Here is a 17,816-nt window from a genome sequence, read left to right on the forward strand (position 1 = left end):
TCAGGGCTTGGAGGATGCGGGTGTTAGAGAGGACAGTGTTTCATGAGGTGGGTCCGATAGGGTGCGTACACGTTTGCCTCTCATCTTTTTTTTCCTGTTTACAGGTCAGGGCCCCTCAGTGGAAATCAGAAGCAGAACTGATGCCTTCAGAGTTTGTTTTTTGTGGGACGGGAGAGAGGACTGTGACTTTTTTTTATCACTTTAATGATTACCCTTTTTAAACTCTCAGTTATTGATGTTTCTTCATTGCAGTGGCGGCAGTGGCATAAAAAATAAATAAAATTTCTCCATGCGCAAAGTGTGTCTGATTGACGAAAGATGACACAGGAAGGATGTATTTCAGTTGGAGGAAATTTCTCACTGTGCTCGGGGGCTGAGGTTGTCCCATCAGGACACCTGCCGTGAAACTTCCAAGCCCAGCCTGGGCCAGGAGGCATGTTGGGGAGAAACCTGTCCCCCACAAATCTCTCAGCAGGTATCCCTGGTCCCCCCTTCCCTTCCTGGGGCCCCGGCCCTGGGCTGAGGAATCCCACCAGGTGAATGGGGGGGGGCCTATGCCTGGGGGCTGTGTCAGGTGCAGGGAGCGGCTGCTTCTGCCCCATGGTGGCCCCCGCCATGTCAGCCCAGCATTACCAGGGACTAGAGCCAAGGCCAGAGCTTTCCTGGAGTGCCGCATCTTAGGTAGGCCGCCAGTGAGTGCAGTCAAGGCAGAGATATCGGGGAGTACCTCAGAGGTATGGCAGGCACTCAAGCGACAATTTTATGGTGTTTCCCCGCTTTTGTGATGGCGCAGTATCAGCTTTTTTTTTTTTTTTTTTTTTGGCTGTGCCGGGCAGCATGCAGGATCTTAGTTCCCTGACCAGGGATCAAACCCATGTCCACTGCAGGGGAAGCGCAGAGTCTTAACCACTGGATGCCAGGGAAGTCCCCTCTGTCAGCTTTTTAAACTGCAGTTTGCTGCGATTGCTTATTCTAAAATATCTACTTTTATATATAATTTTGTATTCATAAGTATATATATTCCTATATAAAGGGTTGCCAAAATTGTATAAACCTCAGGCCCAAAGGCCACTGGACCCCCAAGAGTTGCTGTTTGTGGAGTGTTCTGTTCCCTGAAGGCCCCTCTGTGCATCTGAGGATAAGCTGGCACAAATGGATTGGGGAATATTGTCCCCATGTCCTCTCACATTCCCCCTCCTTCAAATCTAACTTACTGCTTCCGAAACACCAGGAAATCGTATAATTGGTGGCGTCCAGAACAGACTGAGGCGAGGCCTGGAAGGCTATCTTGGGAGTGAAGTGTGTATCTTCAGGGCTTGGGTTTTGAGATCGCTCTCAGGCTCATTGTAGGTTTGTGGCTCAGACCACCAGCTGAGACGACAGAGGGAATTCTCGTGAAAGAGGGTCTGACCGAAGTGGGTGCCCCGACTGTAAAAAAAAAAAAAAAAAAAAAGCTGGGGTTCTGACAGGGTTCCGTCTTGCTGTGCAAAGTCCCACTCGGGTGGTTCAGCAGCTGTGGAGGCCACAGGCCACCACTGTGCTGTCTTGAGCTTCATGTCTGCAGGGCAGTGTCAGAAAGACACTTGTAAACTGTTGGGACTGTGTTATGGGATGATGTTAATGGGCTGGATTCTGTTTGGGATTCAGAGGGAATCTGGGAAATTATAGCCAAAATCAGGGAGGAAAATGCACATTTTGGAAAGTTCAGTTTGCTTCAGAGAGCAGTGCACCCAACCCCTGGAAGAAGGTGCCAGTTTGCTCCAAACAGACATGAATCTAGCAAACCTTTGCCCTGCATCACACAGGACTATGTGTCTATGGCATCCTAGTTGAGGGGTCAGGAACCCATCCTAGTGAATGGTCTTAGAAGCCTGGAGACCTTCCACCTCAGGTATCATGGAAACCATGCTGTACTAGGGGCTGTGGGACCAGTACAAGAGGCGAGTCTTAAGTGAGTTATGTGAGTTTTGAATCCATTCCTAAAGTGGGCCCAGCAGAAGACCTAAATAGACATTTTTCCAAAGAAGACACACAGATGGACAACATGAAAAGATGCTCACCATGGCTAATTATTAGAGAAATGCCAATCAAAACTACAGTGAAGTACGACCTCACGCCAGTCAGAATGGCCATCATTAAAAGTCTATAAATAAATTCTGGAGAGGGTGTGGAGAAAAAGGAACCCTCCTACACCATTGGTGGGAATGCAAATTGGTGCAGCCACTATGGAGAACAGTATGGAGTTTCCCTAAAAAAACTAAAAATAGCACTTCCCTGGTGGTCCAGTGGTTAAGAATCCACCTTCCAATGCAGGGGACACGGGTTCAATCCCTGGTTGGGGAACTAAGATCCCACATGCCAAGGAGCAACTAAACCTGCGCACCGTAGCTAGAGAGAAGCCCACAACGAAGAGCCTGCGTGCCGCAACGAAGACCCAGCACAGTCAAAATAAAAAAAAAAAGGAAAAAACCCATGATTTTCAACCAGGAGCAATTTAAAAACAAACAAAAAAACTAAAAATAGAGTTACCATATGATCTAGCAACCCCATTCCTATCATATATCTGGAAAAGGTGAAAACTCTAATTCAAAAAGATACATGTGGGGCTTCCCTGATGGTGCAGTGGTTAAGAATCCGCCTGCCAAGTCAGGGGACATAGGTTTGTGCCCTGGTCCGGGAAGATCCCACATGCCACAGAGCAACTAAGCCCGTGAGTCACAACTACTGAGCCTGCACTCTGGAGCCCGTGAGCCACAACTACTGAGCCCACGTGCTACAACTACTGAAGCCTGCATGCCTAGAGCCTGTGCTCCGCCACAAGAGAAGCCACTGCAATGAGAAGCCCACACACCGCAATTGAGAGTAGCCCCAGCTCGATGCAACTAGAGAAAGCCTATGCACAGCAACGAAGACACAACACAGCCAAAAATAAAATAAATTTACATATAAAAAAAGAAGATACATGCACCCCAGTGTTCATAGCAGCACTATTTACAATAGCCGAGACATGGAAGCAACCTAAACGTCCATCGACAGATGAATGGATAAAGAAGATGTGGTATATATATACAATGAAATACTACTCTGCCATAAAAAATAATGAAATAATGCCCTTTGCAGCAACGTGGATGGACCTAGAGATTATCATACTTAAGTAAATCAGACAGAGAAAGACAAATACCATATGATATCACTTACATGTGGAATCTAAAATATGACATAAATGAACTTATTTATGAAACAGAAACAGACACAAAAAACAAACTTATGGTTACCACAGGGGAAAGCGGGTAGGGGAAGTATAAATTAGAAATTTGGGATTACAGATACAAACAACTATATATAAAACAGATAAACAAGAACCTACTGTATAGCACAGGGAACTATATTCAATATCTTGTAATAAACCATAATGGAAAAGAATATGAAAAAAATATATAAATGTATAACTGAATCACCTTGCTATACAGAAATTAACACAACATTGTAAATCAACTATACTTCAATAAAATAAATTAAAAAAAATAAAAAATAAAGTGGGCCCAGGTAACAACACCCATGGGCTTGTTGGAGATGAACTAGCTCCCTGGCGAGAGCCCTGCCAGTAAACACTGCTCAGCATGTCTAGAGCCTGTCTCCCAGGGTGAGGGGTGGGGGGCAGCTTCCTCTGTCCTCCTCATCTTCTCCCAGTGAAATTGCTTCCAAAAGCTCCTTGTGTGAGAACTTGCCTCCCGGCTGGGGTTTCCTCTTGGGCAGAAGTGTGCGGATATCCTGGAAATTGTTCAGAAACAGCGATCAGAGATCAGGGTGGTGGGGGACTGTGGTGGGCATGGAACAGCCACCCCATCACAGCTGACTCTGAATTCCTAAGAGGTGGAAGAATACCCTTCCCTTTCCCAGAGTCTGTGTGGGACAGATGGTGAAGGCCAGGATGGTGGGCTAGCCTTGACACCTGGACCACGACCACCGGCCCTGCTGGCAGCCAGGCCTTAGGATCCCAACCCCTGCCCCAGCTGCCTGATTTCAGAACGAGCTGTTGTGATGGCCCTGGGGCTGTGCCCACAGCTGCCTTCCTGGTGCCCCTTTTCTGAGCAGCATTACACCCTCCCCACCCTCCTGAGACTCCCCCCACACGGAGCAATGGGACACATTTGGCCATGGGCTGTATTTCCCTTCTCGGTGCCACTGGACTTGGTATTCACCATAAGGGTCTGAGTGAGCAGGAGAGTCGCTCCTCTGCACAGTGACCCCAGTACCTTGGCTGGTTCTACCACCCCAATTCACACCCCCAGATACATTTCCTGAGAACTCCTGCAATAGCTACCTGAGTTTTAGCTACAGTTGGGGCTGAGAGGTGCCGTCTGCACCTTTGCAGCCATCATTCTGGTTCTTGGGGAACCAGGAGACTGGCCGTAGTGGGGAAGGGGCTGCTTGGATGTGTCTGAGTCACATCTCCCAGTTAAGCCTCCTACCACAAACCAAAATTCAAATGCAGGCTTGGGAGGAGGGTGGGCTGGTTTGCGAAGTCAGAGTTCTCTCCTAGGCATGTGTCTTCATGCTGAGGATTCTGCCCTTGGACCCAGGGCTGCCCAGATGGGAGCTGGGAGGCCTGGGGAGCAGCCCCAAGTGCCTGGGTTCGGGACCAGTAAGATGGTGTGCCCCTGCCGGGCTGCCACCCAGCATGTTCAGACCCTGCTTGGGCAAACCGTGGCCACAGCCCAGAATGGGGCTCAGTCAAGACCAGCGTCTCCTGCAAGAAAGGGCAGGAAGGGGCAGAAGGGTGGAGCTCACGGGCACCTGACCCTCCCTGGCAGCTTTGGGACTGGGTTTAGACCAAAGATTTGGAATTCCGAGAAAACAGAGAAAACAGGATGGAAATCATAAGGAAAAAGCTGAAGAAGCTGAAGGCAACTTCCCGGGGTTGGAGGACCCAAGTTTCCATCCTGAAATGGCCCACCTGTCCTGCCCAGAGGAGACTCATCTTGGGCACTTCCCTGGGGAATTGTCACATACCGGCCACAAAGAGAGGATCCAAAAGCCTCCAGAGAGAGAATAGTTTCCACGCAGAGAATAAGAATCCAACTGGTTTCCAGCTTCTCAACAGCACGGGAGCTGGAAGGTGAGGCCACAGAGCCATCTCAGTGATTCAAGAACAGCCTGGAATTCCATATCCAGCAGGACTGCCCATCGAGAATAAAGATGTCTGCAGAAGTGCGAGAGCTTGTCTTTGCCGTCACGGATCCCTTTTGGGGATGCAATAGGAGCTTGGGCTTCGCCAGACTGAGAGGGAGAGCTGGGAGGAGGGAGACTTGCGGGGGTCAGACCCTTCTTACAGATGCCAAGCAGTCTCCTGCCCACCTGCTCTCGGCCATGCATGTGTACATGCCTTTGAACACATGTGTGTGTACAAACACATACATGTGTGTGTTTTTTCTTAATATTATTTATTTGGCTGCACCGGGTCTTAGCTGCAGCATGCAGGATCTTCATTACGGCATGTGGGATCTTTAGTTGTGGCATGTGGGATCTAGTTCCCTGACCAGGTATGGAACCTGGGCCCCCTGCATTGGGAGAGCAGAGTCTTAACCACTGGACCACCAGGGAAGTCCTGGCACATCTGTGCCAGGAAGCTCCCTTCCTGGGACAGCCAGCCTCTGTAATCAGAAGTCCCACTCCGGGTGTGGTCAGCTGCCTGGTATCAGAAGCCCAAGAGCAGACTCTATCTCTGATGGGCACCAGGTGCCCTGATGAGCAAGCCCAGTGCCAGCAACCGGTGTCATCAGGCAGTGCCTGGGGCCCGGCAGGACGTGGTCAAGACTGTCAGCCTTCTGTGGACAGTGTGAGACCTAGCAAGGCCTGTGACCTGCATCCCAGGGACGGCAATCTCCCCTGGACTGTCCTGGGTATTGCTTGGTGGGAGGGCTCTGGGCCGAGGCTCAGAGAGGGTTCAGGAAGCCTCTGTGCAGGGAGGTCAGGCCCTACAGGGCCTCTGGGCAAGTCCCAGCCGGGTCCAGGCTCACTGACTGTGGATACACGGGAGGGCACCGCCCCCACGTCTGTCCCCCTATCAGAGAGCTCCGCCCTCCTCCCATAGCGCTGGGTCCGACCGGCTTGGCCTATGGGATGGGGGCGGCGAGCGCTTGCCCGGCCTAACTGAACTCCCGCTCTCATTCTCCTGCGGGAGGAAGACCGGGAGACCGGGAGGCCGGACACCCGGGCGCTGGGAGCCCTTAGGCCAAACAGACGCCTCCCCCGCGGACAGCTGCCTCGGCAGCGGCGAGCTCGCGTCTGGCCCCGCTGTCTGCGCGGTCCCAGGTCCCCCGTGTCCCCGTGTCTCCCGTCCCCCATCCCGCCGCCGGCCCCATGGAGCAGCTGCTGCGCGCGGAGTTGCGCACCACGACCCTGCGCGCCTTCGGGAGCCCCGGGGCCGGCTGCATCAGCGAGGGACGCGCCTACGACACGGATGCCGGTCCCGTGTTCATCAAGGTCAACCGCAGGACGCTGGTGCGTGCCCCCCACCCCATCCCGTCCCACCCCACCCTTCCCTGCGGCCTGAGCCTGCACCTGGAGCTGGAGGGGAGAAGGGGTTGAGGGTGGGGGAGGGCTGGAAGGAAGGGGGGGAGGAGAGGAAGGTGGTGAGGGGGCTCAGGCGCTCAGGGGCTCAGGGAGAGGGAGCGCCGCGGTCTGGTCCTGGGCCAGGCCTGGCAGTCACAGCCCTGGGGTCAGCTTGCGGCCTTGCAGAGGCTCAAGCGTTTTCTGTGGGATTCCGAGGTTTTGTCTGCTCTGGGATTAATTTACTTCCTTTTGCCTGGATGCACAGGAGTTTTTGGTGTCCGTTTTAATTTCTCAACCATTCAAGCACGGGGGGCGGTGAAGCTTGGGGTCCTGGGCTGCTTCTGCCACTCCCCAGGGGCTCAGCTCTGGACTCCGTTCCCCACAGCCCCTGGGTCCTCCCCGGCAGATGGAAAGAGGCAGGAAGAACCCTTGCGCGACACAGAGAGCCGGGCTTCTTCTGTTCCTTCTACTCACAGGCCATGCTTGTGTTGGACCTGGTTTCCATTGCCCGCTTAAAATATTGCTGTTAAATGTACATGGAAAGTAGTAACACTTTACAGATGGAGAAACTGACCATAGTGTGTGCACCGCAGGTGCTGAGGATGGCGCTCCCTTGGCCCTGGTGGGCAGCTCCAAGGAGGCCCCTGGTGCTCTGTGGGCCAGGCCCCTTTGAGATGCGGCAGTGGGGAGGGGGTGTTGGCTGTGGGCTGGAGGAAATCCCAGAGTGACCCCTCCAGTCCCCCTGTGGAACTGCCAACGTTTAGGATGGGCAGTGGGTCGGCATTGGTCCGGCATCCCTGCTCTGTTGGCACCAGGAACTGTTAAAGAATCTGGTTTCAGTACCCAAATCCCTCAAAACGATAAGGCCCACCCACTGGGAAGCTGTATTGGGTTCAGGGTTCACGCTGGCCCTGGAAACTTCGCAGCTGGTTCCTGAAAGCTCTTCCAGGCTGGGATCCCTTTTTTTTTTTTTTTTTTTTTTTGCGGTACGCGGGCCCCCCACCGCTGCGGCCTCTCCCGCCGCGGAGCACAGGCTCCGGACGCGCAGGCCCAGCGGCCATGGCTCACGGGCCCAGCCGCTCCACGGCATGTGGGATCCTCCCAGACCGGGGCACGAACCCGTGCCCCCTGCATCGGCAGGCGGACTCTCAACCACTGCGCCACCAGGGAAGCCCTGGGATCCCATTTTTCACCCTTGAAACCTTCAGTGCTGGCACACAGGAGGTGATCAATCAATACACGAGAACAGGTGATAGGTGAGGCCCTCAGGATGTAAGCAATCTGGAGCCCAAGTGTCCTCATCCCCTGTACGTTTGGGGTCTCACCCTGGGAGCATGGCTGGGGGTCACTGGACAGCCCACTCCATGATTCTAGGTGTGGATTGGCAGTTAGGAGGACACCTTGCACATTCTCCCCTCAGGTTCTTGAATTAAAGGATGGAATTCTTTTCCTGTGTGGAAATAGATGCTTTGATCTTGTTCATGAAGGTTAATTCTATAAGCCAGAGGTATTCACAAACCATGTTAACAAACACTTTTTTTTTTTTTTTTTTTTTTTTTTTGCGGTATGCGGGCCTCTCACTGTTGTGGCCTCTCCCGTTGCGGAGCACAGGCTCCGGATGCGCAGGTTCAGCGGCCATGGCTCACGGGCCCAGCCGCTCCACGGCATGTGGGATCTTCCCGGACTGGGGCACAAACCCGTGTCCCCTGCATTGGCAGGTGGACTCTCAACCACTGCGCCACCAGGAAAGCCCAACAAACACATTTTTAACCCAGATGTAGTGTACCTAAGGTGAGAGTTCACCTAATTTAAAAATGGGATATTTGTACAAAATGTTTTAGAAGTAGGAAGACCCCTGGGTCCCAGTGGAGGCTGTTCCGCTGCCCTGGGGAGTGGCTGTCTTCTTCTTGGGTGGGGTGCATGGCTCCTTCCCAGCCTCCAGGCCCTGGTGGGTGCTTGCCTCTGGGGACTGGCCCTGGACCCCCCAGCCCCTGCCTTCCCCCACCCCAAGTGTGTGCCCCAGTCACTTTGGCATGCCCCCCCATGCTGCCCTGTGCTGCCTCTCATTTGCTGTAAGTGCTCAAGGCATCGTGGGGGCAGGTAACCTGGAAGGGGACCCAGGCCCAGCTGCATACCCTCCACTAACCTGTACTTCAAGGCACCCCACCAGCACCCCCATGGCACCCTGTGGCACCCCACAGCACCCCACTATACCCCCAGCACCCTCATGGTCTACTACAACACCTCATAGCACTCCCGCCACCCCACAGTACCTTCATGGCACTCCCAGCACCTCCCAGCACCCCCAGCACCCCACCCCCCCATGGCCTGTGCTTTCTTACCTCTCAGAGCAAGCACTTGGTGCAGGCCTCAGCATCCTGTCCACCCTAAGCTCTCAGCGCAGCCCCTTCCTATCCAAAGGGGGCCACATTGCGTCCCACCCTCTGGGGGCTGATGCCTTGCTCCCCAGCCAGTTTTCAGCAACTGGAGGTCCTGGGTGCTTGCAATCCCACATGGTGGCTTCTGTGCAGGGCTGTGAGCCTCAGCCTGGCTGCATAGCCCTTGCTGGCATCGGAGTTCACGGCCATGTTCTGGACGCAGGCCCGGCAGATGTTTGAGGGGGAGATGGCGAGCCTGGAGGCTCTTCGGAGCACTGGCCTGGTGCGGGCGCCTCAGCCTATCAAGGTGATTGACCTGCCTGGAGGTGGGGCTGCCTTTGTGATGGAGCATCTGAAGATGAGGGGCCTGAGCAGGTGAGAGAGAGAGAGAGAGAGAGAGAGAGAGAGAGAGAGAGAGAGAGTGTGTGTGTGTGTGTGTGTGTGAGAGAGAGAGAGAGAGAGAGAGAGAGAGAGAGGGAGACAGAGAGACAGAGAGAGGAAGATGAGAGAGAGGGGGAGCAGCCTCTTGCTGAGCTGCCCATACAACTCCATGCAGGGAGCAGAGGCAGGGCCCAGAGCCACACCTGCCATCCCTGATGGAGGCAGGAGCTCTTGCTTTCCATGCAGGGTCAGAGTCCGAGGTTAGTTTGGCTCCACAAAGTTGTGCCAAATAAGCGTGTTTGAACCATCCATTGCTTTGTGCTCAGAGGGCACCCGTGCCAGCTCAGTTTGGGCAGTGAGGTCTGATCTAGTAATTATCTGAAGTCCTTAATTTTTTTTTCTAATTATTAAAGTTATGTATGTTCATTGTTTAAAAAATGGTGGAAGACGCAAACTCATGTAAAGAAAACTAAAGGCGCCCGTCATCCCAGAAGCAGGGAGCAGTCACTGCTACATTTTGGTGTGTGATTATCATCCCAGTCTTTTTCTTATATGTGATTTACATTTGTTTTTACAAAAATTGGGAGCCTTTTTTTTTTTTTTTTTTACTCTACTTAACATTACCTTTTCCCTTGATTTGTCCCTTAATTCCCAGTACCTCTGTGAGCTTCAACAGAAGCCTACCCCTCTTGGTGATTTTATACTATTTTGTTTTTTGGAGGTCATTGCCTACAGTTCATTTTTTTCAGTTTTTAAAGAACAGAGAGTAGTTTTTAAAACATTTCTCAAAATGGAACATGCGAGCTGGTTGTTGTTTCTTATTTTAATTGGCTGCATTTCTTCTTTCCTCAGTCAGGCATCAAAACTTGGAGACCAGATGGCAGATTTGCACCTTTACAACCAGAAGCTCAGGGAGAAGTTGAGGGAGGAGGAGAACAGAGTGGGTATGTTCAGACTGCTGTTGTGCACCCTTGACCTGGGTGCATCTACCCTGGGTTGGTGCTTAGGGGGGATATTTCAGTAATGGGTTGGGTTGCACACCACCTGCCTGTAGACCGCAGTGTGAAAAAAGAGATTGTTAAATAAGAATTTTGATGATAAGCTGGTAGAATCAGCTCATGACCCCTCTGCTGTCCAGTGTGCTTGAGATAGGCGTGTCCTTGCTGGTCCATGTGTGGACCAATTGCTACCATGTGTAGTATAACCTCAGCCACCCATGTTCCAGCAGTGCAGCCCAGGCCCATCCTGATGCTCTGCTGAGGTCTGACATTTAAGAGAAAGCCAAGCAGCACTTTCTGTTGACAGGCCAGAGGGCTGAGGGTGCCGGGCCCCAGTATGTGAGCAAGTTCGGCTTCCACACGGTGACGTGCTGCGGCTTCATCCCACAGGTGAGTGCCTGGGCGAGGATGCTTCTGCCTAGTTCCTGATGACCCAATGCTGGTCACCCCACCCCTTGTGTGTGACAGAGTGCCAGTCCACTGGGCACCAGCAAGTCTGACTACCTGATTTCTTCTTTTTTCTTTATTTTTATAAATTTATTTATTTATTTATTTATTTATTTTTGGCTGTGTTGGGTCTTCGTTTCTGTGCGAGGGCTTTCTCTAGTTGCGGCGAGCGGGGGCCGCTCTTCATCGCGGTGCGTGGGCCCCTCACTATCGCGACCTCTCTTGTTGCGGAGCACAGGCTCCAGAGGCGCGGGCTCCAGACGCGCAGGCTCAGTAGCTGTGGCGCATGGGCTTAGTTGCTCCGCGGCACGTGGGATCTTCCCAGACCAGAGCTCGAACCCGTGTCCCCTGCATTGGCAGGTGGATTCTTAACCACTGTGCCACCAGGGAAGCCCCTGACTACCTGATTTCTGAAAGCAGAGTGTGAGTTGTGATAAATGGGCTGGGGAGAGTAGATGTCGAGGTTCACTGAGCAGAGCTCAGAGGAGGTGGGGAGCTGTGGGGCAGGTAGAAGAGCATTCTGAGCAGAGGAAACAGCAGGTGTAAAGGCCGTATGACAGGAGGGCATGTGCTAAGTGTGGAGGATGGAAGTGGGTGGGGGTAAGGCAGCATTAGAGGTCAGGGACTAAGTCCTGGTCACTCAGCCCGTCTCCTGGGGCCTTTAAAAATTATTAGTACTATTGAAAAAAAAAACTATTAGTACTATTGAGAGGTAATTCAGTGACATAAATGTCACTTTTAAAGTGTACAGTTCAGTGGTTTTTAGTATATTCACAGTGTTATGCAGCCACCACCACTATCTGACTCCAAAACATTTTCATCACCCCAAAGAGAAACCACATACCCATTAGTAGCCACTCCCCATTCCCCCGCCCTCAGTCACCGGCAACCATGAATCTCTTTCTGTCTTTAGGGTTTGCCTATTCTGGACATTTCATATAAATGGAATCATATTGTACAATAGATATACTTTTATGTCTGCCTGGTGTGGGCAGAGGGCTGTTCTTCCAGGTGGAGGTCACTAGAGGCAAGATCCTTATGAAGCTGGAGGCAGATTTAGGGATCTTATTCAAGGGGTAGCCCTCACATCTGGGGTCCCTAGAACTGTACCTGGTGGTTTACCAGGCTTGTTAAGACCCTGTGAATCTCTGCTGAAGCCAGCTCCCCTGGGGGTTACACACCTGTCTGGAGCTAGTGACCAGCACAATAGTGTGGTCCCAGCCCAGTATGGCCAAATATGGCTTGTTGTCCTGCTTCAGATGTTGAGTTGAAGAGCTATGAGTCTACAGAGATTTGGTTGACCTCACACAGTGGCTTTTCAAGAACTGAGGAATGAACTTGTACACAGAACCCTGATGTGTGAAGCAGGTGAGGATGGGGCTGGCCTGTTAGGGACACAGGCAGCCCCCGAGTGCCCCTTCAGAGTCCAGGATCAGTGAACCAACCTAGTTTAGCTGCAGCCCAGCCAGGAAGGGGCAGGAAACCTGGGAGGCCACCTGGTCCACCTCCTTGTGCTGTGACAAGATGGTACTGGATGGAGTGTCCGATGGACATAGCATGGATGGACCAGCCTGAAGTTTCAAGAGGCTCCCTGCTCCTTGGGAGGACTGAGTGAGCCCTTAGGGACTGCAGCCATTCATGGGGCAACCCTGAATGGTGGCACCTAGTGAGCTGAGCCCTGTTGGGGCCATTGGCTCGGTCGGAGGACTGACACAGTTTATTTGCTGCTGTGTCCGACTCAACTCCCCAGTTGCCATCGCAACACCAGGAGGCGGGTTGCCATTGACCCGTTTTATGGATGAGGAAAATGATGTGCAGAGAAGCCAGGTGGTACCTGAGTCATGCAGCTGGTAAGCGGAGGGGCCAGGGTTTGGCCCTGTCTGGCTTCAGAGCATAGGCCCTGACCGCCACACATCCTGACCCACCTGGTCCAGGTGAAAGCTGGGTCCTCCTACCAGCTATGCACCCAGGCGGCCCCGCCTTTGGTAGCTCAGGGGAAGGTCATATATTTTCGTGGGTGAGGGCATCATGGCCCATTGGTTCAGGTGGAGGGCTAGCCAGTGCTGGTCTCCAGCTGTGTCTTCATGACCTGGTCGTCTAGGAGGTAGACCGAGGCTGGGACACTAGGGGCCTGGGCAGGCAGATGGAGCACGAGGGCATGCCATCCCATACGCCTCAGGCTGTTTGGGGAGGGGGTCTCCCGCCTTCTCTTGAGGTGCACCTAGCACCAAGGGGGTGAACACAGGGCCTCAGCCACCACAACCCTCTGCACAGGGAGTCTCCATGCTGAGGATGCTGACCAGGGACGCATGCTCTCCGGAACGTTCCTCCCTTAAGGAATTTCACAAAGTAACCCTTTGTATAAAATAAGCTTTTCATCTGTTTTTCTAAACAACTCTATTAAAGTATAACTGACATAAAATAAACTGCACCTATTTAAAATGTACAGTTTGGTAAGTTTTGACATATGTATGTGCCTGTGAACCGCTAACCGCAGTCAGGTCAATGAGTATATCCATCACCAAGAAAGTGTCCTCCTGCCCTTTTGTAATGTTTTCCTCCTGCCCTTCCCTGCCCCTGGCAACTGCTGATCTGTTTTCTATCACCATAGATAGGTTTGCATTTTGTGTAATTTAATATAAATGGAATCATATGGTGTGTACTCCTTTTTGTCTGGCTTCTTTCACTTAGCACAAACATTTTGATATTCATCCCTGTTGTTGCCTGTGTCAAAAGTCCATTCCATGGTATGATAAACCACAGTGTGTTTATCCATTGATGGACATCTGAGTTGTTTCCGGGTTTTGCTTTCACAAATAAAGCCGCTATGAACCTTCATGTGCAAGAGTTTGTGTGGACAAATGCTTCCATTTATTTTGGGTAAATACCTAGGAGCCAATGACTAGGTCAAATGTAGGCTTATATTTAACTTTTTAAGAAACTACCAAAATATTTTCCGAAGTGGTTATACCATTTTACATTCACACCATCAGTGTAGGAGCATGCCAGGTCCTCGGCATCCTCACATACTTGGTATTTTCCTTTTTCTAAAATTGTAGCCATCCTAGTGATTGTGAGGTATCTCAGTGAGGTTCTGTTTTCCCTGATGACTAAGGATGTGGAGCATCTATTCATGTGCTTGTTTGCCATATATTAGGGACATAATTATTTATATCTTCCTCATCAGTTGACTTCCTTTCCATAGTGAGATGACTTTCTTTATACTTGGTGATATTCTTTGCTCTGAAATTTACTTCCGTATTAATATAGCTACTCCAGCTTTCTTTTTTTAAATTTTATTTATTTAATTAATTTTTATTTTTGGCTGTGTTGGCTCTTCATTGCTGTGTGCGGGCTTTCTCTAGTTGCGGTGGGTGGGGGCTATTCTTTGTTGCCGTTCGCGGGCTTCTCATTGCGGTGGCTTCTATTATTGCGGAGCACGGGCTCTAGGCGCGTGGCCTTAAGTAGTTGTGGCTCACGGGCTCTAGAGCACAGGCTCAGTAGTTGTGGCATGCAGGCCCAGTTGCTCCATGGCATATGGGATCTTCCCGGACCACGGCTTGAACCCGTGTCCCCTGCATTGGCAGGCGATTCTTAACCACTGTGCCACCAGGGAAGCCCTCCAGCTTTCTTTTGACTAGTGTTAGCATGATTTATTTTTTCTATCCTCTTAACCTGTTTCTGTTTTTATATATAAAGTGCATTTCTTGTACACAGCTTATAATTTGGTTAAAAAATATAATTGGATTAAAAATAATTGCTTTATTTTTCTAACCTGTTGATCTCTTGTCATTTAACTGGGGTGTTTAGACACATTTAATGTACTTATTGATATGGTTAGGTTTGGAACTGTTGTCATTTCTTTTTTATTTGTCTTATCTGTTCTCTGCTCCCCTTTTATTCTTTTTTCTTTATTGTTGTTGTTTTTATAAATTTATTTATTTTTTGGTGCATTGAGTCTTCGTTGTTGGGTCTTCATTGCTGCGCGTGGGCTTTCTCTAGTTGTCGCGAGCGGGGGCTACTCTTCGTTACGGTGCGCGGGCTTCTCATTGCGGTGGCTTCTCTTTTTGCAGAGCTTGGGCTCTAGGCCCATGGGCTTCAGTAGTTGTGGCATGTGGGCTCAGTAGTTGTGGCTTGCAGGCTCTAGAGCGCAGACTCAGTAGTTGTGGTGCATGGGCTTAGTTGCTCCGCGGCATGTGGTATCTTCCTGGACCAGGGCTCGAACCCGTGTGCCCTGCATTGGCAGGCGGATTCTTAACCACTGCACCACCGGGGAAGTCGCACCTTTTATTCTTTTTTTTTTTTTTTTTTTTTTTTGCGGTACGTGGCCTCTCACTGTTGTGGACTCTCCCGTTGCGGAGCACAGGCTCCAGACGCGCAGGCTCAGCGGCCATGGCTCACGGGCCTAGCTGCTCCGCGGCATGTGGGATCTTCCCGGACCGGGGCACAAACCCATGTCCCCTGCATCGGCAGGCGGACTCTCAACCACTGCGCCACCAGGGAAGCCCCCACCTTTTATTCTTTATGCTCTCTTTCGAATTAACTTTTAATGTACTTATTGATATGGTTAGATTTGGAACTGTTGTCATTTCTTTTTTATTTGTCTTCTCTGTTCTTTGCTCCCCTTTTATTCTTTATCTCTCTTTCGAATTAACTAAGTATTATTATTATTATTTTTGTGGTATGCGGGCCTCTCCCATTGCGGAGCACAGGTTCTGGACGCGCAGGCTCAGCGGCCATGGCTCACGGGCCCAGCCGCTCCGCGGCGTGTGGGATCTTCCCGGACCGGGGCACGAACCTGTGCCCCCTGCATCGGCAGGCAGACTCTCAACCACTGCGCCACCAGGGAAGCCCTAACTAAGTATTTTTAAATAATTTACTTATTTATTTTTGGCTGCATTGGGTCCTCGTTGCTGTGCGCACAGGCCTTCTCCAGCTGTGGCGAGCAGGGCCTCTCTTCGTTGCGGCGCACAGGCCTCCCACTGCGACGGCTTCTCCTGTTGGGAAGCACGGGCTCCAGGTGTGTGGGCTTCAGTAGTTGTGACTCGCGGGCTCTAGAGCGCAGGCTCAGCAGCTGTGGCGCATGGGCCCAGTTGCACCGCGGCACGCAGGATCCTCCCGGACCAGGGCCCGAACCCGTGTCCCCTACATTCGGCAGGCAGATTCCTAACTACTGCGTCACCAGGGAAGTCCCTAAGTAAGTATTTTTAATGATTCCATCTTATCTCCCTTGTTGGACAGCGATAACATTTGCTGTGCTCTTTTAGTGGTTGCTTTAGGGTTTAGGCAGATGCCATGCATACCTCTGTCCTGTGACCACCAGCTGCAGCACCAGCCCCTCCTTTCCCTTGTTGCTCAGGTGAACGAGTGGCAGGATGACTGGCCAACCTTCTTCACCCGGCACCGGCTCCAAGCACAGCTGGACCTCATTGAGAAGGACTATGCTGACCGAGAGGCACGAGAACTCTGGTCACAGCTACAGGTGGGCACAGCAGTTATCCTCTGGGAGAGGGGCTGTTCTCTTATGAGCCTACCACATTTGTGTGGGACCCCCTGCTAGAACAGAGCCAGAGTGGGGACTGCTGAGCCTGGAGCAGAGCTGGTCAAGTCGTGGACCCAGAAGTGTCCTGACTATTGGCTTGATGGGGAAGCTGAGAAGGGGATGGGACCTGAGGGCATACTTGATCCCTGAGTGCACCTCTCCCGTGTGCTTGGTCACCAGGTACTTTACCTCAAACTTTGCTCATGTGAAATGTAGGTGTTTGGCTTGTGAATGGTGGCATTTACTATTACTTTCTTGTCCATTCTTATGCTGTTTTTTTCACCAAGGCAACGTCTTACCTCTTAGAGCAGGTGTGGGTAGCACTTTGAAACCAGAGTGATTGGTTTTAAAACGTAACTCTCAAAATGTTAAAAACAGAACTCGCATATCAGTCTATCAGCATGCATCAAAGAAATTTTATTTAACTCATTGCTGAAGTAATCAGGCTACAAAAGAGGTGCAGATATATATGTGCTGTGAAATAAAAGAATAGCGCAGAAAGTTTGCTAAGTTACATACAAAAAGACTCCACTCAGGTTGTACAGTTCATATTCTACATGACAATAAAATCATAACCTCTGAGGTTCTCTACTGTATGGAAATCATTAAATTGTAGCGCTTCTAGACCTAAATTAGTAGTAAATACTAAGACAAAATTACATTTCCCTGGAGTCAGAGGATCCTTATCCCTGGGCTTGGTACAAAGTGGTGGCTGGACCCTGAGCAAACACAAGGTCGTCTTTGCCTTATTTCCAAGTACTGGATGAGGAGACTGTGGCTCCCAGGCCTGTGATAACTCTGTGTACAATAATTATTTTCTTAGGTGAAGATCCCAGATTTGTTTTGTGGCCTAGAGATTGTCCCCGCCCTTCTTCATGGGGATCTCTGGTCAGGAAATGTGGCCGAGGACGACACCGGCCCCATTATTTACGACCCGGCCTCCTTCTACGGTCATTCTGAGTTTGAACTGGCGATTGCCTTGATGTTCGGGGGGTTTCCCAGGCCCTTCTTCACCGCCTACCACCGGAAGGTCCCCAAGGCTCCAGGGTTTGACAGGCGGCTGCTGCTCTATCAGCTCTTTAACTACCTGAACCACTGGAACCACTTCGGGAAGCAGTACAGGAGCCCATCCCTGGGCACCATGAGGAAGCTTCTCAAGTAGCAGCCCGCCTGTGTCGCCTGCCCAGCCACTTGCCAAAGGACCAGGGCGGCAGTACCAGAGGCGGCTTCAGAGATGAATAAAGCCCACGGTGGTTTCAGGGATGGAACTGTGTGTGTCTTAGTTTCACCTGCGTCTCCGTCCTCCATGCAGCTGGGTTAATTTATGGGGGCCCAGACCACCTGAAATGTCTCCGACAGGCTCATTACCTATTCCAGTCTGGGGGGAACTTGGAGTTTGGATACTTTCATGACAGTTGTACAGAAATTCACACAGATCTGGGGTTTGCTTACGTGGAATTTGGTGTCATGTCCCCCTGTGGATTCGGGTCTCCTGTTTCTGGCTTAGGCAGAGTT

The 17,816-nt window shown here is 51.3% G+C and overlaps 1 protein-coding gene across 1 annotated transcript; it reads left to right on the forward strand.

Annotated features, from left to right (window-relative positions):
* The first annotated feature begins 6,102 nt into the window (after positions 1–6,102).
* On the forward strand, positions 6,103–17,563 carry FN3K (fructosamine 3 kinase). Its single transcript, XM_059998153.1, has 6 exons — positions 6,103–6,504; positions 9,157–9,308; positions 10,167–10,258; positions 10,620–10,702; positions 16,119–16,241; positions 17,125–17,563. Exons 1-6 carry the CDS (start codon positions 6,364–6,366, stop codon positions 17,461–17,463), a joined length of 930 nt encoding a protein of 309 aa, XP_059854136.1. The 5' UTR covers positions 6,103–6,363; the 3' UTR covers positions 17,464–17,563.
* The last annotated feature ends 253 nt before the right edge of the window (positions 17,564–17,816 follow it).

The sequence above is a fragment of the Delphinus delphis genome, chromosome 19 (assembly GCF_949987515.2).
Source record: "Delphinus delphis chromosome 19, mDelDel1.2, whole genome shotgun sequence".
NCBI lineage: Eukaryota > Metazoa > Chordata > Mammalia > Artiodactyla > Delphinidae > Delphinus > Delphinus delphis.

What these genes read in the sequence shown, in the direction of transcription:
- FN3K (XM_059998153.1), top strand. Translation starts at nt 6,364, where the DNA reads ATGGAGCAGCTGCTGCGCGCGGAGTTGCGCACCACGACCCTGCGCGCC. An exon ending in AGGTCAACCGCAGGACGCTG is followed by an intron (nt 6,505 to 9,156) that starts GTGCGTGCCCCC and finishes TTCTGGACGCAG; the next exon opens with GCCCGGCAGATGTTTGAGGG. An exon ending in GCTGCGGCTTCATCCCACAG is followed by an intron (nt 10,703 to 16,118) that starts GTGAGTGCCTGG and finishes CTTGTTGCTCAG; the next exon opens with GTGAACGAGTGGCAGGATGA.